General features: G+C 48.5%; 1 protein-coding gene across 9 annotated transcripts in view; it reads right to left on the reverse strand.

Annotated features, from left to right (window-relative positions):
* LOC147097295 (zinc finger protein 609-like) overlaps positions 1-25337 on the reverse strand; it is a 192062-nt gene that overhangs the window by 155861 nt on the left and 10864 nt on the right. For all 9 annotated transcript variants that reach the window (XM_085972143.1, XM_085972139.1, XM_085972140.1 and 6 more), the window contains exon 2: positions 11511-12415. In XM_085972143.1, coding sequence (XP_085828269.1) covers positions 11511-12290 — 780 coding nt within the window. In that variant the 5' untranslated portion in view covers positions 12291-12415. The remainder of the gene's footprint in view (positions 1-11510; positions 12416-25337) is intronic.

Raw genomic sequence — 25337 nt, forward strand, 5'->3', positions numbered from 1 at the left:
TTTGAAGTGTAGTCACTGTTGTAATGTAGGAAAGTCAGCAGCCAATTTGCGCACAGCAAGCTCCCACAAACAGCAATGTGATAATGATCAAATAATCTGTTTTTATGTTGATTTAAGGGATAAATATTGGCCAAGACACCAAGGATAACTCCCCTGCTCTTCTTCAAAATAGTGCAAGAAGATCTTTTACGTCCACCTGGGAGGGTAGATGGGGCCTCGGTTTAATGTCTCATCCGAAAGACGGCACCTCCGACAGTGCAGCACTCCTTCAGCACTGCACTGGGAGTGTCAGCCTAGATTTTTGTGCTCAAGTCCCTGGAGTGGGACCCACAACCTTCTGACTCAGAGGCTAGAATGCTACCCACTGATTCACAGCTGACCATGTGGGAATCAATGTCCAAGACTGTCAGTCTTGTAGTCAATTCACCGGGCCCTTGCCCGGTTTAATACAGGAAAGGATTTGTGCTTGGAGCTGCTCACTGTGCCGACGGCCTAGTTACATCACAAGGCTTTCAGGGTTCGGTGAAAGCAGCGTCTGCACCTACGCTGGCCACAAGTACCTGGGCGTAGAACTTCCCCACACACCTCAGTCACGCACATGTGCATTTCTTGCCCATGAACAAGGAAGCCTTTTTTTTTTTAAACCACTCATTTTTTTCAGCTGGTACCCGCAAAATGGTCAGGATACAGTGTTAAAAGTAAATGTGGCCCCCAGGTCTAGGAAGGAGGCAAAAATCAGGCAAGGTTCCTGCTCCTGATCACGATGCTGTGTCTCCCAAGAGAAACTGTTCACGTATGGCCAATAAGTGAGAGCTTGATTGGATTTGTCTGTGATGCCTCCCTCCCCTCTCCCAGCTCAAATAGCTATCGGACACACAAGCCTACATTTCCAATTAGCGTTATCTTAACCCATTTATTTTAAACGAATTAACTCCAGTATTAAAATTACGCCAATCTGGTGCAGTGTAAAGGGTAAAAGGATTCATTGTACTAACGGCAACGGGAATAAATAGGATCTGTGCCAACCTCTTGTGAAGCACAAGGGCATTTTTCTGCACTGAAGGAACTAGGTAAATGCAAGATATCGTCACAAACTCACAGCCCTGCCCTGCCTGACGGACTGGGGGAGTCAAAACCCTCGGAGCAGATTGAATCTGGAACGCCGGCAGACGCACAAATGTAGAAAAGTGGGAGCTGGACCAACGCGCTGCAGGTTCAAGATAAGGAACAGATACTGACAGGTGGAGAAGGACTCTGGAAAGATTCTACATGGTTAAACACATACGCCAATCCTTTTGGGAGAGGGAGGGGGGCTCACAGAATCTGGAGCATCACAACTGGGCGAGAAGCTCGGTGCTGCAGGTAACTGAAGTCCGGGCAGGTTCGGGGCTCCATAAACTGCAGCTATGGGATGGCCATCACCGCAGTACCAGGTGTGTCGCTCTTTGTTTAAAACATGTACTAAAAAATACTTCAATTCCCCCAGACTGGCATCAACGGACGGTTTTTGTCCTGCTTTGAGCGATGAGAAGAGCAGTGTCTTCAGGAAAGAGAATGGAAAGGGAGAAGGCAGGCTACAAATACAAGCCCATTCTTTTACTGCAAGGCGAAGCAGCCATGGGGGCCCATTACCTTGTTCACATGCTTGCGTGTAGAGGTGTCAGTGACATCCTGTAAATTTGCAGCAATTCCAAATAAAAACTATTAAAACTGCTAGAAACGCAGATACTGAGTCAGATCCGGCATTTGCAGCCCGAGGCCAGAGCAGGTCCTAACAGCTAACGCGACACCGCCCCCAGAGCAGGTCCTAACACGACACCGCCCCCAGAGCAGGTCCTAACGCGACACCGCCCCCAGAGCAGGTCCTAACGCGACACCGCCCCCAGAGCAGGTCCTAACGCGACACCGCCCCCAGAGCAGGTCCTAACAGCTAACGCAACACCGCCCCCAGAGCAGGTCCTAACGCAACACCGCCCCCAGAGCAGGTCCTAACGCGACACCGCTCCCAGAGCAGGTCCTAACGCGACACCGCTCCCAGAGCAGGTCCTAACGCGACACCGCTCCCAGAGCAGGTCCTAACACGACACCGCCCCCAGAGCAGGTCCTAAGAGCTAACGCGACACCGCTCCCAGAGCAGGTCCTAACGTGACACCGCTCCCAGACCAGGTCCTAACAGCTAACGCGTCACCGCTCCCAGAGCAGGTCCTAACGTGACACCGCTCCCAGAGCAGGTCCTAACACGACACCACTCCCAGACCAGGTCCTAAGAGCTAACGCGACACCGCTCCCAGAGCAGGTCCTAACGTGACACCGCTCCCAGAGCAGGTCCGAACAGCCACCGCGTCACCGCTCCCAGAGCAGGTCCTAAGAGCTAACGTGACACCGCTCCCAGAGCAGGTCCTAACACGACACCGCTCCCAGAGCAGGTCCCAACGTGTCACCGCTCCCAGGGCAGGTCTTAACACGACACCGCTCCCAGAGCAGGTGCTAACAGCTAACGCGACACCGCTCCCAGAGCAGATCCTAACGAGACACCGCTCCCAGAGCAGGACCTAACAGCTAATGCGACACCACTCCCAGAGCAGGTCCTAACAGCTAACGTGACACCGCTCCCAGAGCAGGTCCTAACGCGACACCGCTCCCAGAGCAGGTCCTAACACGACACCGCTCCCAGAGCAGGTCCTAACATGACACCGCTCCCAGAGCAGGTCCTAACACGACACCGCTCCCAGAGCAGGTGCTAACAGCTAACGCGACACCGCTCCCAGAGCAGATCCTAACGAGACACCGCTCCCAGAGCAGGACCTAACAGCTAATGCGACACCACTCCCAGAGCAGGTCCTAACAGCTAACGTGACACCGCTCCCAGAGCAGGTCCTAACGCGACACCGCTCCCAGAGCAGGTCCTAACACGACACCGCTCCCAGAGCAGGTCCTAACATGACACCGCTCCCAGAGCAGGTCCTAACGTGACACCGCTCCCAGAGCAGGTCCTAACACGTCACCGCTCCCAGGGCAGGTCCTAACACGACACCGCTCCCAGAGCAGGTCCTAACAGCTAACGCGACACCGCTCCCAGAGCAGATCCTAACAGCTAACGTGACACCGCTCACAGAGCAGGTCCTAACAGCTAACACGACACCGCTCCCAGGGCAGGTCCTAACAGCTAACGCAACACCGCTCCCAGAGCAGATCCTAAAGCGACACCGCTCCCAGGGCAGGTCCTAACAGCTAACGCAACACCGCTCCCAGAGCAGATCCTAAAGCGACACCACTCCCAGAGCAGGTCCTAACAGCTAACGAAACACCGCTCCCAGAGCAGATCCTAACGCGACACCGCTCCCAGAGTAGGTCCTAACAGCTAACGCGACACCATTCCCAGAGCAGGTCCTAACAGCCAACGCGACACCGCTCTCAGAGCAGGTCCTAACGCGACACCGCTCCCAGAGCAGATCCTAACAGCTAACGCGACACCGCTCCCAGAGCAGGTCCTAACGCGACACCGCTCCCAGAGCAGGTCCTAACAGCTAACGCAACACCACTCCCAGAGCAGGTCCTAACACGACACCGCTACCAGAGCAGGTCCTAACGCGTCACCGCTTCCAGAGCAGGTCCTAACACGACACCACCCCCAGAGCAGGTCCTAAGAGCTAACGCGACACCGCTCCCAGACCAGGTCCTAACAGCTAACGCGTCACCGCTCCCAGAGCAGGTCCTAACGTGACACCGCTCCCAGAGCAGGTCCTAACACGACACCACTCCCAGACCAGGTCCTAAGAGCTAACGGGTCACCGCTCCCAGAGCAGGTCCTAACGTGACACCGCTCCCAGAGCAGGTCCTAACACGACACCACTCCCAGACCAGGTCCTAACAGCTAACGCGACACCGCTCCCAGAGCAGGTCCTAACGTGACACCGCTCCCAGAGCAGGTCCTAACAGCTAATGCGTCACCGCTCCCAGAGCAGGTCCTAAGAGCTAACGTGACACCGCTCCCAGAGCAGGTCCTAACACAACACCGCTCCCAGAGCAGGTCCTAACACGACACCGCTCCCAGAGCAGGCCCCAACGTGTCACCGCTCCCAGAGCAGGTCCTAACACGACACCGCTCCCAGAGCAGGTGCTAACAGCTAACGCGACACCGCTCCCAGAGCAGATCCTAACGAGACACCGCTCCCAGAGCAGGACCTAACAGCTAATGCGACACCACTCCCAGAGCAGGTCCTAACAGCTAACGTGACACCGCTCCCAGAGCAGGTCCTAACACGACACCGCTCCCAGAGCAGGTCCTAACACGTCACCGCTCCCAGGGCAGGTCCTAACACGACACCGCTCCCAGAGCAGGTCCTAACAGCTAACGCGACACCGCTCCCAGAGCAGATCCTAACAGCTAACGTGACACCGCTCACAGAGCAGGTCCTAACAGCTAACACGACACCGCTCCCAGGGCAGGTCCTAACAGCTAACGCAACACCGCTCCCAGAGCAGATCCTAAAGCGACACCACTCCCAGAGCAGGTCCTAACAGCTAACGAAACACCGCTCCCAGAGCAGATCCTAATGCGACACCGCTCCCAGGGCAGGTCCTAACAGCTAACGCAACACCGCTCCCAGAGCAGATCCTAAAGCGACACCACTCCCAGAGCAGGTCCTAACAGCAAACGAAACACCGCTCCCAGAGCAGATCCTAACGCGACACCGCTCCCAGAGCAGGTCCTAACAGCTAACGCGACACCATTCCCAGAGCAGGTCCTAACAGCCAACGCGACACCGCTCTCAGAGCAGGTCCTAACGCGACACCGCTCCCAGAGCAGATCCTAACAGCTAACGCGACACCGCTCCCAGAGCAGGTCCTAACGCGTCACCGCTTCCAGAGCAGGTCCTAACAGCTAACGTGACACCGCTCCCAGAGCAGGTCCTAACAGCTAACGAAACACCGCTCCCAGAGCAGATCCTAACAGCTAACGTGACACCGCTCCCAGAGAAGGTCCTAACGCGACACCGCTCCCAGAGCAGGTCCTAACGCGTCACCGCTCCCAGAGCAGGTCCTAACACGACACCGCTCTCAGAGCAGGTCCTAACAGCTAACGCACCACCGCTCCCAGAGCAGGTCCTAACAGCTAACGTGACACCGCTCGCAGAGCAGGTCCTAACAGCTAACACGACACCGCTCCCAGGGCAGGTCCTAACAGCTAACGCGACACCACTCCCAGAGCGGATCCTAACGCGACTCCACTCCCAGGGCAGGTCCTAACAGCTAACGCGACACCGCTCCCAGAGCAGGTCCTAACAGCTAATGCGACACCGCTCCCAGAGCAGGTCCTAACACGACACCGCTCCCAGAACAGGTCCTAACACGACTCCGCTCCCAGAGCAGGTCCTAACAGCTAACGAAACACCGCTCCCAGAGCAGATCCTAACACGACACCGCTCCCAGAGCAGGACCTAACAGCTAACGTGACACCGCTCCCAGAGCAGGTCCCAACAGCTAACGTGACACCGCTCCCAGAGCAGGTCCTAACAGCTAACGTGACACCGCTCCCAGAGCAGGTCCTAACGGCTAACATGACACCGTTCCCAGAGCAGGTCCTAACAGCTAATGCGACACCGCTCCCAGAGCAGGTCCCAACAGCTAACACGACACCGCTCCCAGGGCAGGTCCTAACAGCTAACGCGACACCACTCCCAGAGCGGATCCTAACGCGACTCCACTCCCAGGGCAGGTCCTAACAGCTAACGCGACACCGCTCCCAGAGCAGGTCCTAACAGCTAATGCGACACCGCTCCCAGAGCAGGTCCTAACACGACACCGCTCCCAGAGCAGGTCCTAACACGACACCGCTCCCAGAGCAGGTCCTAACAGCTAACGAAACACCGCTCCCAGAGCAGATCCTAACACGACACCGCTCCCAGAGCAGGACTTAACAGCTAACGTGACACCGCTCCCAGAGCAGGTCCTAACAGCTAACGTGACACCGCTCCCAGAGCAGGTCCCAACAGCTAACGTGACACCACTCCCAGAGTAGGTCCTAACGGCTAACATGACACCGTTCCCAGAGCAGGTCCTAACAGCTAATGCGACACCGCTCCCAGAGCAGGTCCCAACAGCTCACAAACCCCATCCCAAGTGAACTGAACTGTGAAGTGAAATTTGCAGAGTTACGGGGATAAAGCGGAGGTGTGGGACTAAATTGGAGAGCTCCTTCACAGAGCCAGCACAGGCACGGTGGGCCAAATGGCGGCCTTCTGTGCTGTACGATTCTATGAACCATGCTGATTGAGCTTCCATACGGATCTCACAGCTCAGCATTTTACAGAGCATTCGTGTTAGACCATAATCTGCGCTAAAATATCACAGAAAGTGCACCAGGAACCTGCTTAGATACAGCTCACGATATCAAGCTGAAGATCACCCTTCAGCAGTTACAGCGGTGGGTCAGTGGGCAGCGCTCTCGCCTCTGCGTCAGAAGGTTGTGGGTTCAATTTCCACTCGAGACTTGAGCACAAAAAAATCTAGGGTGGCATTCATTACTGCACTGTCGGAGGGGCCGCCTTTCGGGTGAGACTCTCTCAGGTGGACGTAAAAGATCCCATGGCACTATTTCGAAGAAGAGCAGGGGGAGTTATCCCCGGTGTCCTGACCAATATTTATCCCTCAAATCAACATCACTAAAAAAGAGATTATCTGGTCATTATCACATTGCTGTTTGTGGGAGCTTGCTGTGTGCAAATTAGCTGCTGCGTTTCCTACATTACAACAGAGACTACACTTCAAAAGTACTTCATTGACTGTAAAGTGTTTTGGGACGTCCTGAGGTGATGAAAGGCGCGCGGTTTCTTTCTAAAAATAAACCCAAGCAGTGGAGCAGGTGTTTCAGTCCCCCCTGCCCCCGCCCAGCGCAGCTCTGAAATCAGGTGACTGACTACCATTTCCACATTTAAACCAACATCCTGCTGACTGTATAAACAGGATTAGTGCACAGCATGTGATCCAGAAGCAGAAACATACACTTGCCAATTATGTCTTTGCACTGCGGTTGGTCACAACCATCCCTGCTCTGTCACTTCTCCAGTGCACTGCGTTATGCAAAGTGAGGAGTGATCGACACTGCAGCGCTGCTTTTGGGAATGTGGTGCTACACTGGAGTCCACCACCCAACCCAACCCAACCCCACCCCACCACCGCAGTCCCCCATTCCTGCCGGGCACTGCTGCTGGCTCCACGATCCGCTGCTCACCTGGCACATCTCCAACAAAGGTTACCGGACAGTGAGTGGAAACGAGAACTGGCCCATTTCCTTTCTCTTCGACAGCATAAGGAACAAGCAACAGCAGTTTAATTACCACTTGTAGACCAGAGTTGGTGATCTCTTAAAAACACTTGTGCTGTTAGTCGGTGCGAACACCATTTTGTTGTAAACCAGCGGAATGATAAAGTCTCTGCACCGGCTGTGGCTCAGTGGGCAGCACTCTCGCCTCGGAGTCAGAAGGTTGTGGGTTCAAGTCCCACTCCAGAGACTTGAGCACAAAAATCGAGGCCGACACTCCCAGCACAGTGCTGAGGGAGTGCTGCACTGTCGGAGGTGCCGTCTTTCGGATGAGACATTAAACCGAGGCCCCGTCTGCCCTCTCAGGTGGATGTAAAAGATCCCATAGACTATTTTGAAGAAGAGCAGGGGAGTTCTCCCCGGTGTCCCGGCCAATATTTATCCCTCAATCAACATCACTAAAAAAAGATTATCTGGTCATTATCACATTGCTGTTTGTGGGAGCTTGCTGTGCGCAAATTGGCTGCCGCGTTTCCTACATTACAACAGTGACTCCACTTCAAAAAGTACTTCATTGGCTGTGAAGCGCTTTGGGACATCCGGTGGTGGTGAAAGGCGCTATAAAAATGCAAGTCATTTTTTTCTTTCTTCCTCCCCTTGTCTCAGAGTCGCCGTTGTTGAGGCGATTTTCCACAGGAGGCCGTCAGTGAAATACCCCATGTGCTCAGACCATCATTTTTTTTTAATACAAGCAACACTGAACTCTTCAAATCCAGCCACTTGTGTCAGTCGAGAACTCATAAATATGGACTCAATTCCACCAACTCAAACACTACAGTGCCCCATCTTGGCTAACCTTGCCTTCCCCTCCTCTCAATCGCCTCCCCTTGCTTCTCCCATAGCTCCCGCCAACCCCACTCCTCACTGCCGTGACTGTACCCGCTCTATCCCCATACGCCATGCTTCAGATTTTGGATCTCTCGACACTAACATGAATGCGGTGCTCCCCTATTCACCTCACAGTGTCCCTCGCATTGAAGGGTTCCGTTATTCGGGCATGCCTCATTGTACCCCCCCCACATTGAGGAGTCTGCATTATTCAGATTCTCCTCTCTATGTCCCTGGTATTGAGGAGCCTGTGTTAGTCATGCACTCCTCACTGTGCCAAATAGGTACCCAAATATTTACTTGGAAAATATGCTCTGTGGTCAGTAAACATGCAGCGAGGTGAATAGTTAAACTAGATCTGGGTGTAGGAGGTTGAAACATTTGTGGTAAACCAGTGCACAAAGATTAAAGTCCCTGCTGCTTTATTAGGTAATAAACAGACCCTCAGAGCGCCTGTAGATTGTCTCTTTCGTTTGGTAAAGGGGGCTGCAGATCCCACTCGCACACCCAATTCTGTTTCATCTGCTCGAGGGAACCTCAATCAGCCCAATCACAAAATGTGGCCGCACGCTGTGAGCAAATGAGACTGCGGATTGCTTTATAAAGGGGCAGATTAGGACACAGGCTCATGGGCCTGTGCACAGGGTCCCAAGCCAAACATGCAGCCTTTGACAGGGACCTCAAGCAAATATGGGGCCCCGGGTAAAACCGTAACACAGAAAATCTGCATACAACCACTGGATCGTAATATTCTAGCATTTAAAAATACTGTGAGAAAGGGCGAGGCAGAGTTGACAGATTTGTTGCAATATAAATAGAAAGAAGGAACTTGCATTTATATAGCACCCTCCGTGACCTCAGGCTTTACAGCCAATGAAGTGATTTTTAAGGGTAGTCATTGTGTAATGTAAGGAAATGCAGCAGCCAATTTGCGCACAGCAAGGTCCCATAAACCGCAATGAATAAATGACCAATTAAACGGTTTTTACTGAGGTTAGTTGAGGGATAAATATTGGTCAGGACACCGGGAGAACACCCCTAGTCTTCTTCAAAATAGTGCCGTGGTATCTTTACATCTACCCGAGAAGGCAGACAGGATCTTGGTTTAATGTCTCAACTGAAAGTTGGCACCTCCGACAGAGCAGCACTCCCTCAGTACTACCCTGGAGTGGCAGCCTAGAAATGTGCTAAAGTCATGGAGTGGGACTTTCCCCCCATGATCTGACTCGGAGGCGAGAGTGCTACCACTGAGCTAAGGCCGACTCTTGCCGTTGCAGTTCACACACGAGATCAGGGAAGGTGGGGGGGGGGGGGGTAGAATTGCACGGGGTTGCGGAGGGACCAAGGATCCCAAAAATTCTTCATCTGGCTCTGACACAAAGTGCCTAAAAATCACCTGCTAATCCCGCTATGGATCAGTCTCAAAACAAACAGAATGACAGTGATTAACGTTGAAAAGATTACTCTTTAAATATTCAGCACATCATTTGTACAAGAAAACTTTGCACCAATATTTTGTTCACTTCCTCGGGAGGATTCCTCCAGGGTCACGTCGTCTCAGCCCTGGAAGTACGACACAAATCTCGAGCGAGTCAGATGAGGTCGGGTCCAAACCTGGAACACCTCTTTCTGTTCTCTGCACAGGTGCTGCCTGACCCGCTGAATACCTCCAGCATTTTCGGTTTTGGTTTCAGCACCGGCAGCAATTTGCTTTTTGATTAGAAAAAGGGCACGATGGGGGGCTGGGTGCTGCATACGGTGACACCGTCATCAACACAATCACGGAGGAACAATCAACCTGTTTGCTTTCAATTTAGCTCTATTCAACGCCACTTTCCATACTAATATTTCAGAACTAGAACTCGGGATTTGCTCCTGGGTCAGCTCACCATATTCACGGATGGGATACTCTATCATTCCCAATTACACGACATCTGTCTCAGTTCAGGCAATCAGAACCATTAGGAGAATTTATAAGCACGTGACAACGACTCACTTCGGCATAAAACTGACCCATCAAATAGGCTCGTGACCCCACACTTACCAGCTAATCGCAACACTGCGGCGCCCTCGCTTGAGAAATTGCATGGTGACAACGCTGTGAAACAGCAGCCGACCCCACGCTCCACCAGTCACAGGCTGTGCTGAATTAATTAAACTGAATGGCACCCCCCCAGTGACTTCTTCAACATTAGACAACAAGGTGCATCATCCTTTTTTTAGTGAGATCAGGTGGGTTTAAGTGTCAATCGTTACTGCAGCGCGGGGACCCAATCCCTCTGGACCGGCTGAAGCCGAAACTTTGAAAGGGTAAATCTCACCATTTTATAAATCTATCCCGCACACAGAATCGTGAATCTTAGCACTCTTGGGTTCAGTTCTCCTCTCTCAATCATTGAGCAACGCACGCTAATGCAGTTGACGTCACCTGGGCAGGTAAATGGCAGTCTGGCGTACAGTGCAAGCAAGCTGCAATATTCACTACCCAGTTAATGAGTTCTCCCCACGGGCATTAATTCAGCTCCCATGCACCAACACCACCCCAACCCCTAACAACAATGACAACCCCTCCCAACCAATTCCCCGAATGGTGCCATGAGCACGGAGAGTCAAACAAAAACAAGTACACATTAACACGGCAAAAAGCAATAATGGGCTTATACTCGCTGGAGTTTAGAAGAATGAGAGGGGATCTCATTGAAACTTATAAAATTCTGACAGGACTAGACAGACTAGATGCAGGAAGGATGTTCCCAATGGCGGGGGTGTCCAGAACCAGGGGTCACAGTCTAAGGATAAGGGGTAAGCCATTTAGGACAGAAATGAGGAGGAATTTCTTCACCCAGAGAGTGGTGAACCTGTGGAATTCTCTACCACAGAAGGCAGTGGAGGCCAATTCATTAAATATATTCAAGAAGGAGTTGGATATATTTCTTAAGGCTAAAGGGATCAAGAGATATGGGGAGAAAGCAGGGACAGGGTACTGAGTTTGGATGATCAGCCATGATCTCATTGAATGGTGGAGCAGGCTCGAGGGGCCGAATGGCCGACTCCTGCTCCTATCTTCTATGTTAAATAGAAAAGGACGCTGATAATTCTTTGTAGCCATGCTGCTAAGGGGTCCTGAAGAGTGACTGGCCCTTCAATAGATTGTTAGGGAGGTCATTTTTTTTTTTTTGATTGTTAGGGAGTTCATTGGCTGGTTGGTATGCACAATGGGTCTTTGAATTGACTCGGCACTGCACGAAACAAGAGATTTCACAAACTGGACCTCTTCCTACGAGGTCTGATTAACAAACGCCAATCTCACGACTGTACCTGGAGTTAGCAGAGGACTCAAAACTACCACTGCTCTTACCTTCTCGGTTTTGACCTTCTTCAGCGGTCGGCACTCGCTCTCAACCTCCTCCGGTTCGGTTTTAATTCCCAACAGGTTGGAGATGGTATTGCTATCCAGTGGGGCGTTTCCTAAATCCAGCGCTTGAACCGCAGCCCCTTCGGGGCAACCTGTGCCCTGAGCACATTCAAACGGGCTGCCCTTGGACCCCGACCCCAGCCCCAGCTGTTGTGCAGCATTTGAATCACTACCAGGAGGCGGCTGCACACCTCCGCTGCTCTCACTTTTATCCTTTTTGCTTTTGCTAGATCCACCCTCCTTCTCCTTTTTCGACCCGGCTCCATTCCGGACAGTCTTTGGGCCCTTTTCCGACCCTTTGGACGTGCTGTTGGAAGACCCCAGTCCGCTGGGATTCGCCATGTCTCCAGAACGCCCCTGTATCTCTTTCTTCCCATTTCCCGATTCTCCCACAGTGTAGAGGGAAGCAGCAGACACAGATTTACCTCCTTCCTTTGCATTTTTGCTCCTCTTCGCCTTTGATTTGCTCTCCTTGGCCTGAGGTGCTTGAACTGGCGTGACAAACTTGATATTCTCCGGGAGAGCTGCCACGGCGCTTGGCACCGGGATGCTCCCATCTTTTGATCCTGACATCTCCATTTTCTGCTGGTCTTTTTCCAAGTCTGCGTCCAAGTCAATGATTAAATTCCCAACTCCGATATCCCACTCATCCCCACTGTCGTAGGCGTCAACAGCATTCGAATCCACACCTTTCCCAGCTGAACTGCTGCTGCTTAAGGACATCTTAGATTCACCTTCCTTGTGAAAAGATTCCTTTCTCTTCTCAGTGGCCCTGGACTAGTGCCGCTGTGTTAGGTTCTTATTGTCGCGTCCTCACAACTTCGCCTTCGATGTGAATGCATCATCGCCTGAAAAAGGTAAGAAATTGTATATGAGAGACAGAATGACTGGATGTCAGTGGACAGAATCTGCCAGTGAGCCACCGAGCAACGATAGACACAGAAATGATCTGGTGCCAATCTACCAGACACCAAAATACAGAAAAGCTACCCAGGCACAATCTTCCAGCTAGCAGTGAGTACCAGGCAATGATGGACAAATAAGTAAAGGGTGGTGATAGGCTGAACATTGAAGGGCACAGAAATATCGAGACAATTGCGAGCAGAGAAGCTGGCAAGCTGCAGACATAAAGACAGACTGGAGTACAGAAAGAATTCATGTACTCCAGAACCAGGTATACATTTTAATCCCAATAAACTTGGAGCAGGTATTCCATGAAGGGTGCCACGGAAATGGAGTTAAACGCAATCTTTTACCAATAAAACAAGTGGGCGAATGGCAGGCTCGAGGGCATTGCCAAGCAGGTAATGTCAAAAGCACTGGCCCTTTGAGCTAGCTCTAGTTTCATAGGCCTAAAACAAGATCCCAGCACTTCACAACACGAGGGGAAACAATGTGGGGTGCAAGAGTTCGACCAATATTCTGTGAGGGAAAAAAAACTCATGTTGAAAACCGGAAAGACTTTCCACTGAACTGTCACGGACTCACCCCTTTTGCCTTCACCATTCCACTCCCTGCCCATCTCATCCTCAATGGAGATCACAGCGCACAGCACCTTAACCCACACTCCAGCATTTAAAACCTGCCCAGAGGCTGTTCAAAGCCACAAGTAGATTTGAACTCTTATCCTTTACCTGTTGTTCTCTTGGACAAGTCCTGACCTGTCCTCCCCAGTCCTATAAAAAGGCTTGATCCAGTCTGACTCTTCCCCTTCTTATGCAGACAAACACCCAAAACGTTAACCTATCTTTCTCTTTCAGATGCAGATTAACCTGCTGTGCTTTTCCACCATTTTGCGTTCTTACTTGAGACAGCACCCTGGAGTTGTTCCCGATTATCTTCGCCGGGGGGGGGGTTGTGGAGAGAGACTTTATGGCACCTTCCCTCACAGTAAAAGGATGGGGGTGGAGCCCATAGGGCAGACAGGACATGTGAAAAGTCTGAGCGAGATGGGCTGAAAGGCATTTCTTGTTCCTACGTTCTTCAATTTAAACAAGAGGCTTTCATCTATAACAGTCGCCCAGTTCATTTAACCCCAGCTAGGGCGATATTGCGACTGCTTTCGATTTCAACAACAACTTGTATTTATATAGCCCCTTTAACGTAGTAAAACGTTCCAAGGCGCTGGCTGCACAGGAGTATTACAAATCAAAAAATGTTGACAGTCAGTCAAAGAAGCAACAGGGCAGGAAAATGCAGGAATTTTACAACTCCCCTGGATACAGAAAAGGTGGGGAGTTACCTTTAAGAAATACAGGAAACTTTCTGGTATCCGGCACTGACAGGACCGAGCTGGTGCCATACCATCAAAACTGCCGTAGAAACCAGCGCTAATGTTAAAACATACGGAGCTTTTGAGCGCCGTGTGAATCAACAAACCCTGTTGCTTAGCAACAGCTTCAAAACAGTCGGTCGCAGCTTAAAAGCGTCTCTCCAGCTAAGCAACAGCTTCAGCTAGACCTTGCAGAGCCTGACTGGAAAAAAAAAAGCAACGAGAAGTAAAAAAACTTATAGGAAACGGCTCCTGAATTTTGCCGGTAGATAGAGCTTTCCGGACATTTAACCTCCGGTTAAACGAAAGTTTCCTGTAATTTGTATTTATAGAGCCTCATCATATCCTCAAGTGCTTTACACCAATGGATTACTTTTGAAGTGCAGTCTCTGTTATGTAAGCAAATGCAACAGCCATTTTGCACACACAACAAATGAACTTGTTTTTGGGTAAGCAAAGAATTTGGCCACGACATCAGGAGAACTCCCTGCTCTTTGAACAGTGCCCACGGGATCTTTAACATCCAACTGAGCAAACAGACAGTGTTACTGTCTCATCCCAACCACTGACACTCAGTGTCAGCCTGGATCATGCAGTCAAGTCCACAGTGGGGTTTGGTCCCACAACCTTCGGACTCGGACGGGATTTCTCCCACCTAAGCCAAGCTGACACTGCCCGTCAAAAGTGCAGGCCTGGCCTGGACACTCTGCTCTGTTTTAACCTTTCCTCTAGAAACCCTTTTTCTGTATCCAGGAGGGATATGCAGGTCCTGTCTGCCCTCTGGACTCTACCCCACCCTTTTGTGAAAGAAGGTACAGCAAAGTTTCTCTCCACCCCCGCAAAGATAACCGCAAAATATAACAAAGAGTAGTCAGCACAATTTCAAAAGGGAGGGTCACGCTTGACCAACCTTACTGAATTCTTTGACGAAGTAACAGGAAGAGTAGACAAGGGTAATGCAGTAAATGTAATATATTTGGATTTTCACAGGCGCTTTGATAAGGTACCGCATAGTAGACCCATAACTACGATCAGAGCATGTGGAGGCAGGGGTCAAGTAGCAGAATGATTAGCAAGCAAGCTACAAAACAAAAAACAGAAATGCGGTTAAGGGTAGTTATTCAGACCGGCAAAAGGTGGGAAGTGGTGTTCCACAAGGATCGGTGCTGGGACCACTGTTGTTCACTATTTACATAAACGATTTGGACTCGGGAATTGAAAGTACAATTTTAAAATTTGCAAAGACACCAAAATAGGGGGTTACTGTATAGTTATTACTGAGAAAGTCTGCGACAAAATACAAGTAGACATTAATAAACTTGCAGAATGGGTATGTAACTGGCAAATGAATTTCAATATAGGAAGTGTGAGATGGTACATTTTGGTATGATGAATAAGGAGGCCACTTACTCCTTGGGAAAGAGTGGGGTAGGGAAGCAAAGGGATCGAGGGGTACAGATACACAAATAGTAATGACGCAGGTTAATATGGCCATAAAAAAAGCATCAAAGCATTGGGGTTCATTTCTAGTGGAATAAAATTGAAAAATAAACTTGTATAGAACCTTGGTGAGACCACACAGAATACTGCGCACAGTTCTGGTCTCCATATTGTATAAAGGATATAGAGGCACTGGCAAAGGTGCAAAAAGGATTTACAAGGATGATACCAGAACTGAAAAGTTATAGCTATCAGGAAATGCTGAACAGGCTGGGGCTCTTTTCTCTAGAAAAGAGAAGGCTGAGGGTTGACTTGATAGAAGTCTTTAAGTTAATGATAGGGTAGACATAGAGAATATGTTTCCACTTGTGGGCGAGACAGAACTAAGGTCCATCAATATAAGATAGTCACGGATAAATCCAATAGGGAATTCAAGAGAAACTTCCTTACCTAGAGAGTGATTAGAATGTGGAACTCGCTACCACAGGGAGTAGGTTGAGGCGAATAGTATAGACGCATTTAAGGGGAGGCTAGATAAACACGCGAGGGAGAAAGGAATAGAAAGATACGTTGATAAAGTGAGATGAAGGGGGTGGGAGGAGGCTGGTGTGGAGCATAAACACTGGCATAGACCAGTTGGGCCGAATGGCCTGTTTTTGTACAGTCCATTCTATTATTTACTTAATTTACTTGTTTTAATCAATATTCTAACCATTTAAAGAGGATCATTAGCTGACAAATGAATAGCAGTAAAAGAGCAGTCAGAGGCAACACTGATAGTGAATTTATAAAGAAGGTAAAATAGTTGAAAAATCAAATGAATCTTTCCTGGACATACTCACTGGAGTGATGAATACTAACTTGATACTCAGGTTGCTCAGTACACTTCAGGATTGTGAAGGTCAGTGTGGCAGAAGTATTTGAGAAGTTATGGAGTTGAAGCTAACACGTCGATTAGGCACTTTACAGCCTGCCGGACTCAACATCGAGTTTAACAATTTCAGATAATTATCCCTGCCCCCATTTTTCGTGCTGTATGATTTTTGCCACTCCCATTTACAACATTTTATCTTTCCTGCCTCTTACAAAAGTACAGGATGTTCTTTCAATTCCTTCCTCCCCTCCTAACCACCCCCCGCCCCCTCTGTCTCTGCAACTGCTTAATATCTGTTACATCTCCAGCTTTTTCCAGTTCTGATGAAGGGTCCCAGACCTGAAACGTTAACTCTGTTTCTCTCTCCACGGATGCTGCCTGGCCTGCTGAGTATTTCCAGCATTTTCTGTTGTTATTTCACATCCCAGGACTGGATGGTTGCTGTATATACATCCTGGGATGCTTAAGGGGACCAGGAAGGAAACTTGTGGAGCACCGACTGTTATCAAGGAAGAGTCGCTAAACACCGAGAGGGTTCCACAGGGTTGGGAGGAACTAACGTGGCAATCACCTCTAAAGAGGGTGACAAATTTGACCCAGGCAAATACAAGCCCATTAACCCAATATCAATAACAAGCACAAACATGGAAGTTAGCTCTTGTAAGGGGGAAAGCTGGAAGAATACAGTCTGTTTCATATCTCAGTGGTTTTTTTTAATGCCCCCAAAAAATTTGAAGTGACTTTGAAGAAGTCAGTATCTGAATAATAACAAGAAGAAACAAAGCACGGTTACGGAAAGGGGAATCCTACCCGATAAACCCCTGACTTCCTCCATGATGTTGAAGATAAAGTAAATTGTGCAATTCCTCATGATATAGTTTTGACTTTCAGAAATGTTTTGACAAAGTGCCACATGAAAGGCTTCTAATTAAATCAAAAGCCACAGGAAGCCAGGGTAGAGAAAAGGACTGGGTAAGAAGCTGGTTAAAAAGATAGGAAATAAGAGTACTTGCAATGGGCACCACTTCCATTCTATCTTGCATGTACAAAGGTTGGAGTTCCGTGCTGTGACACCATCCAGGGACAAGTTCCATAAACAGAAATCATCTGCTAAAAAAATCCTGTGGTCGATTGATGGTCACATCTCCTGATATTGGAGAGGGTGCATATGGCATGGAGTAGACCACCCTCAAGTCTTTAAGTGTACAGATTAAAACTACAAAGTTCAGGGGCAAGAAGATGGGTCAACTCTGCAAACAAGGATGGATTGTTCCATCATTTTACTCTCCCCCACCTCCCGCTCAACAGGAACTGTATAGCTACACAATAAATGTAACGTATCTATCGTTCACAACTGAGCAAAAATTCTGGAGGGGATACCCTTTTGCTTTCTCGTCTCATGGGCCACGCCCAGTCTTGCAACATGTTTGAAAGCACAAGCATTTCATTCCAGACACCCACTATCTGGAACACGCAGACGGGACTATTTTGTTCTGAATCCTGTGGGTGGGGACATTTGTACAACAAATGAGTCACACGTATCATCCAGTCATCAATCACACGGTTCTACTCACAAAATGAGACCTATTCAACAGCAACAACTTGCCTTTATATTGCACCTTTAAAGCAGTAAAAACGTCCCAAAGTGCTTAGGAGTGTTATCAGATAAAATTTGATAGAGACACATAAGGAAATATTAGGACAGGAAAGAAAGACAGACTTGCATTTCTAGAACGCCTTTCCCGACCACCGGACGTGTCAAGTGCTTTACAGCCAATTAAGTACTTTTTGAAGTGTAGTCACTGTTGCAATGTAGGAAACGCGGCAGCCAATTTGCGCACAGCAAGCTCTCACAAACAGCAATGTGATAACGACTAGGTAATCTGTTTTTAGCAATGCTGATTGAGGGATAAATATTGGCCAGGACACCGGGGATAACTCCCCCGCTCTTCTTTGAAATAATGCCATGGGATCTTTTACGAGAGACGGTTTAACGTCTCATCCGAAAGACGGCACCTCCGACAGTGCAGCACTCCCTCAGCACTGCACTGGAGTGTCAGCCTAGATTTTTGTGCTCAAAGTCTCTGGAGTGGGACCTGAACCCACAACCTTCTGACTCAGAAGCGAGGGTGCTGCCCACTGAGCCACGGCTGGCAGGTGACCAAAAGCTTGGTCAAAGAGGTAAGTTTTAAAGGAGGAGAGGTCGAAAGGCAGAGTGTTTTAGGGAGGTTATTCCAGAGTTTAGGGCCTCAGCAGCTGAAGGCACGGCCGCCAATGGTGGAGCAAAGGAAATCGGAGATGCGCAAGAGGCCAGAATTGGAGGAGCTCGGAGATCTCGGAGGGTTGTAGGGTGGAGGAGGCTACGGAGATAGGGAGGGTCAAGGCCATGGAAAGAGTTGAACACAAGCATGAGAATATTCATTTTGCTTCAATCCCACGTAAAATAATGGAATCGTACATCAGATGCAAACCGGAAGATTATTTTGTGCAATAATACATTTAATGAACAGTGGATTCGGGATATTGGAAGATCCAGCCTGGCCAATGGACTGTGGCAAGCCCTATGACAACATTGTACCTAAACTTCCAGAAAGCACGTGACAAAGTTCCACATAAATGGCTATTAGTTAAGTTTAAAGCAGCAAGGATTCCGGGTAAAACTGACGGAAGGGGTGGAAAACAATGGGGACATTTTAGAGGTGTTACCTCAGAGTGGCTTACTGAGTGGAGTGCTCCCGGGATCTGTATTGGGGTTGCTACGGTTACTAATTTATGTAGGTGATTTGGACTCTGAAACCCGATGCACATTGGTCAAATTTGTGGTTGATACCAAACCAGGAGGGCCACTGAAATCAGGAGGACAGAAATTATGGAATAAGTTTGAACAAAATATGCAAATCGGCAAAACAGAAGATGAAATATGATAAAGACAAATGTAAAATACTGCACATAGGAAGAGAAATGGGCAACACAGCTACTCCATGAATGGTGTTAAAATTGCCATGGAGGAAGCTGAAGAAGGCCTGGCGGTCTACCAAGACGCAACACGTCCCAACTAATGCTCAACAAAGTCCATTACATAAAATGACCAGATTCTACGGCACAGAAACAGGCCATTCAGCCCAACTGGTCTGTGCCGATGACTATACTCCACACGAGCCTCTTCCCACTCTGATTACCTCTTCCCATCCTACCCCCGTAGCTCTCTATTCCCTTCTCCCTCCTGTATCCACCAAGCCTCCCCTTCAATGCTCTCTGCTTCAACCACTCCATGTGGCAATGAATTCCACATTTTCACCACTCCCTGTGTGAAGAAATTCCTCCTAAATTCTTTATTTGATCTGTTAGTGACTATCTTATGCCCCCTTGTTCTGGACTCACCCACAAGTGAAAACAGTTTTTCCACATCCACCCTATTGAACCCCTTCATAATTTTAAGGGCCTCTATTAGGTCTTCTCCTATTTTTCAGAGGAGAGAGACCCAGCCTGCTCGATCTTTCTTGATCATTGCATCCTCTCAATTCTGGTGACATCCTTGTAAATCCAGCTGGAGGTTGCAATGAGCAGGATTTGAGGGTCATTCTTGATAGATGTACCAAGATGGGCTGAATGGCCTTCCTCATCTGTAATTATCTTATGATCTGACCTGGATAATTCAAACTGCCTGATGAGATGAAACAGCAGTGGTCTACTTTGATTATTTGCATCTAATATTACGGTAAATGTATGTATCAATTACTTAACTCATCACAGGCAGAAATGTCAGTGCTGGCAAATGGAATACTTTCCATATCAGCCAGCCAGTCAGAATCAAACGGGTGTAATAAGCACAGCGAAACTTCCTCGGCTCTGCCGCAATAACATCCCTCAGCCCCAACCTCAAGACCACCTCCCAACTTTTTTTCATTTCCCACACGAGCCACTCTGTGAACTCCGTGAAATTGCCCATTTAGTGCAGAGTTCCGGCCAGCTTGTGCCAAAGGTCACTGGGAACTGCTGGCCTGCGGTGGAGACTGCCAAACTCATTTCACGTCAAACCCTTACAGCCCAGCACACAGACAAAGAAGAGACGTTAAACCCATCAGCTTGGGTTGAATTTGAACCCAAGGTACCAGAAATGAAAGACGAGTGTCTAATCCACTGTGCCATCCAGTCCCTTTACTGTTAACGGCTGAAAAACAAAAAAGCATGAATATAAACCTGATTTGGTGACAACAGAACAAAAAATAGCTTAAATAAGCACTGAAAATTAGAAACCTTAATTATGGACAATTCGATGGAATCTCCTTTAATTAGGGCAGGATGAAAATGAATCACTTCAGGTTCATCGAATAGCATTTGCAAAATATTGTGTTACGGTGGCAAGCAGTTTCAATACAAAGTTTGCCAATGTGCATTGGAAAATAGAGGCTTTGATAGTGGCTGTAGCACAGAATGACAATACATTGTCGAAGACCACAGCTCCCCATATGGTGAATCTTCCAAATCAAGGAGCCAGGTGCTTCCCCACAGAGAACTGAAAATAAACAGTCAGTTCAGACCGCTACTGCACACGTCCCAGCTCCTGTAACATCAGCAACGCGGACACAGGTATCAAAGTACAGCGTGTAGATCCTCCCCCCTCAGTCAAAGAAAGAATCATCTGGGGGGGGGGGGGGGGAGGAGGCAAATGATTTAAATGGGGAAACCAAAAAAATATATTGATTTGGAAGATCCACCATATGGAGAGCTGTGGTCTTCGACAATGTATTGTCATTCTGTGCTACAGCCACTATCAAAGCCTCTATTTTCCAATGTACATTGCCAAACTTTGTATTGAAACTGCTTGCCACCGTAACACAATATTTTGCGAATGCTATTCAATGAATCTGAAGTGATTCATTTTCACCCTGCCCTAATTAAAGGGGATTCCATCGAATGGCCCATAATTAAGGTTTCTAATTTTCAGCGCTTATTTAAGCTATTTTTTTGGTTTGTTTTCACCAAATCTGGGTTATATTCATGCTTTTTTGTTTTTCAGCTGTTAACGGTAAAGGGACTGGATGGCACAGTGGATTAGACACTCGTAATAAAAGTAGTATTTATTTCAGCCACTTCCAGTAGGTTCAGTTCCTAACAAGCTGGGTCTGCTTGGCCGGAGTTCAATGGCGGAGCAGAAATCGATGTGCCAGCGAAACACCGCTTCACTGCAACAAACAAAAGATCCTCTAGGCAGGCACAAGGAGAGTATCATACTAGCTTCTCCCGTGCGGCTTCCTTGGGGAATAGAAAAATAAAATTGCCCCTTCCCCCTCCAAACATAGGCACATGGAATATAAAGCACAGCAAAAGGCCATTCGGCCCAACTGGACCAAGCCAGTCTCCTCCCACCCCTCTTCGTAGTGTCAGCTGTGGCTCAGTGGGCAGCTCCCTCGCCTCGGAGTCAGAATGTTGTGGGTTCAAGTCCCACTCCAGGGACTGGAGCACAAAGCTAGGCTGACACTCCCAGTGCAGTGCTGAGGGAGCGCTGCACTGTCAGAGGTGCCGTCTTTCGGATGAAACGTTAAACCGAGGCCCCGTCTGCTCTCTCAGATGGACGTAAAAGATCCCATGGCTATATTGAGAAGAGGAGCAGGGGAGTTCTCCCCGGTGTCCTGGCCAATATTTATCCCTGAACCAACATAACAAAAACAGATGATCTGGTCATTATCACATTGCCGTTTGTGGGAGCTTGCTGTGTGCAAATTGACTGCCGCGTTTCTCACATTACAACAGTGACTCCACTTCAAAGGTACTTAATTGGCTGTAAAGCGTTTTGAGACGTCCGGTGATCGTGAAAGGCGCAAGTGAAACGCAAGTCATCTTCTTCATACTTCTATTCCTTTCTCCCTCATGTGTTTACCTAGCCTCTCCTTAAATGCATCCATGCTATTTACCTCAACCACTCCCTGTGGTAGCGAGTTCCACACTCTCACCACTCTGTGGGTTAAGAAGTTTTTCCTGAATTCCCTATTGGATTTATTAGTGACTATCTTAGGTTTATGGCCCCTAGTCCTGGTCTCTCCTGCAAGTGGAAACATCTTCCCTACTTCTACCCTATCAAACCCTTCCATAACCTCAAGACCTCGAACAGGTCACTTTTCTAGAGAAAAGCGCCCCAGCCTGTTCAGTCGTTCCTGATAGGTATAACTCTCAGTTCTAGTACCATCCTTGTAAATCTTTTTGGCATCTTCTCCAGTGCCTCTAGATCCTTTTCATAATATGGAGCCCAGAGCTGTGCACAGAAAGCTACTTTAATCCATTCCCTTAAAGTATATCTCACCAATGGTGAGAGCAGGGGCAGAGGGAGCATGAGCAGCAGAGACAAAGGGAAGACGGGGGAAATAAGGACACCCTGTTCCATCGGCCTTACTCTCGCCTAGTCTTTCTGGAACTTTGAGAGCATAATCGTAAATTCCATCCAAATAGTTTTATTACATAGCCAACACAAGGCAAACCAAAGTCAGATCCAAATATAGAATTCCAATGGAGCAAACCTCTTTCCACTTACTTTCCTCATGTCTACGCACAATCTTCATCCAATTAGAAACCCTTGCCAGTTAATGTTAAGCTCACTGAACACAAATCAACGAACGACCAGATCTCACTGCGAGACATTGGTGCAAATCAGACACCCAGTCGCTGCAGCAGAAAATGTACATTTCCAAGAGCTGTTGAGACTGAATTACGGGATGAAGGGTTGAATGGCTGTGGTAAGGAGGACTGGAAACTGGTTATATTTATCTGTAGTTTACACAAAGCCGTGAGCAAGGAAAAGGTTTCTTAGCAAAGCAATCACCCACAGTGCACAGAATCATGCTTTAAATATATTGCCCGACATTTCCCACGGTCAGCTGTGCACACACACAATGGCAGAGTTGGAAGACTTAAGAAACTCAGTCCACATAATCACATAGCGGCCAGAGCCTAGAACTACAACATGACAGTTGACATGAAAATTAAATGAGAAATGTTAAAAGGTTAAGACTTGCATTTCTATAGCGCCTTGCACGACCTCAGGACGTCCAAAAGCGCGTCACTGCCAATTAAGTCCTTTTGAAGTGTAGTCACTGTTGTAATGTCGGAAACACGGCAGCCAATTTGCGCACAGCAAGCTCCCACAAACAGCAATGTAATAATGACTAGATCATCTGGATTAGTGATGTTGGTTGAGGGATAAATATTGGCCAGGACACCGGGGATAACTCCCCCGCTCTTGTTCGAAATAGAGCCGTGGGATCTTTTACGTCCACCTGAGAGAGCAGACGGGGCCTCGGTTTAATATAGCAATTTACAATGGTAAAGGGTGATGACAGGGAAGTAACGTCTGTGGACAGGAAGTGCCTGCTCTACATATACAATATATAGATAAGCATTCTCAACATGAAATACACCGTGAACCTTGAAATATTCTCTATTTCAAAGGTATTTAAACATTTGTGTGTGGGGAAACCCCATGAGTGCCGGCGCTCCCCCAGAGATCCCCTAACACTCCCCGATTTAACTTCCAAAATTAACAGCGACTGCTACCAAAGAAAATCAGTGCAGAAAAGAAGTTTTATTCAGATGCAGCAACAGAAGTAATGCACGACTGAGTCATAAAAGAGATAAAGCTTCAGAAATCCAATGACAGACATACAGAAATCTAACGGCCTCAGGGGCCCCCCAGGATCCTATCGCAGACTCTTGGTTGAAAACCTATGTTCCCGTTCTTTCGTTTTCTCTGCTTCCAGTACAGTCACAGCATCCCTGGCCAACCAGCAGGTTAAACGGCTGCTACGAACACACTCAAAACAGACAATGCTCCATTTCCATGGGAACTTTCCATCCCCAGTACACTGACTGCATTGGGGCCTAATGCTCAGAAAGCACTCATAAAAATCGCTCCCCTTTCTGCGAATGCCTTCTAAAGTGTTAGAAGGTTGTGGGTTCAAGTCCCACTCCAGAGACTTGAGCACAAATATCTAGGTCGACACTCCAGTGCAGTACTGAGTGTGCGCTTTGGGATATCCGGTGGTCGTGAAAGGCGCTATATAAATGCAAGTCTCTCTTTTTTTCTTTTTTAACCAATGTGCAGCAGATGGATCAAGTCGCACGTGAGCTGTCAGCACCTTCTGTCGAGGTGAATACTGCGCAGCAAACACTTTGAAGTTTACGTGTGCAGGACAGGGTTTCACAGAGACCCCTCGACAGAGACTTTCTCAACAGAGCCCTCCATGTACTATCAGAAAATGACAAATCCTTTTTCCTAGCTAGTCGGAGAAGGAAAAGCAGAGCACAGCCCGAAAGTCAATAGGTTAAAGAGCTTACAATCTCATTTTCACACCAGCTTGCCTTGATTAAATACCTAAAGATGCAGGTTTTTAAACATCAAATACGCATTCAATCCCAGGACAGCTGCACTCAAGAACCAGCTGCAGCTCTCCTCTGTTTATGTCTGTTCGCAAGACGGCTCCTTACCATTAATAAGGTAAGTGGAGAGCAGACCCTGGAACACAGGACCCGTGTAGATGTGGGTCTCCGAGGGTTTACATGGACAGCAGGAGAATTGTACATCTGCTACTGACAGCAGCTCTAGAAACAGGAGGGAGTGCTCCCTCCAACACGCTGCTACTCTGGTTTCACAGTCGACACATGAATAACTTACGCTTTGTATTGACGAGGATTTACTGTTTATATTGTTCTTCAGCCACTGCTCCTGTTGCCTGGGGAGTCCTGCAACCACCGGCCAGCTGAAGGGGCAGCAGCCGGATTTGCTTGAAGTAGCGGCCAGGTCTACCAGTTTTCCAGTGGGCCTTAGCGGGGTAGCGGCCCAACACAGGCCACCAAAAGCTCCCCATCAGAACACAATCCTGCTGACATCGATGCATATGCATTTTACAGGAAACTTTCGATTTACCGGCACCTAAATAACCGGAAATCTCGGTTAACCAGCAAAATTCAGGAGTAGGTTCAGGTAAGTTTTACTTCATATTGTACTTGCCTTCCTCGATCTGTTGCTGTGCAAGGGTGTGGCTGCAGCTGTTGCTAAGCTACAGAGACGCTTGGAACTTGTGGCCATTGTTCTGAGCCTGTTGCTAAGCAACAGGGTTTGTTGCTTTATACGGAGCTCTCACGCTCCGTATCTTTTACTATAGCGTTCGGTTATCCGGAATTTTTGATGAAC

Source organism: Somniosus microcephalus, chromosome 32, assembly GCF_052327205.1.
Source record: "Somniosus microcephalus isolate GS21.2 chromosome 32, FLI_Smic_1.0, whole genome shotgun sequence".
Taxonomy (NCBI): Eukaryota; Metazoa; Chordata; class Chondrichthyes; order Squaliformes; family Somniosidae; genus Somniosus; species Somniosus microcephalus.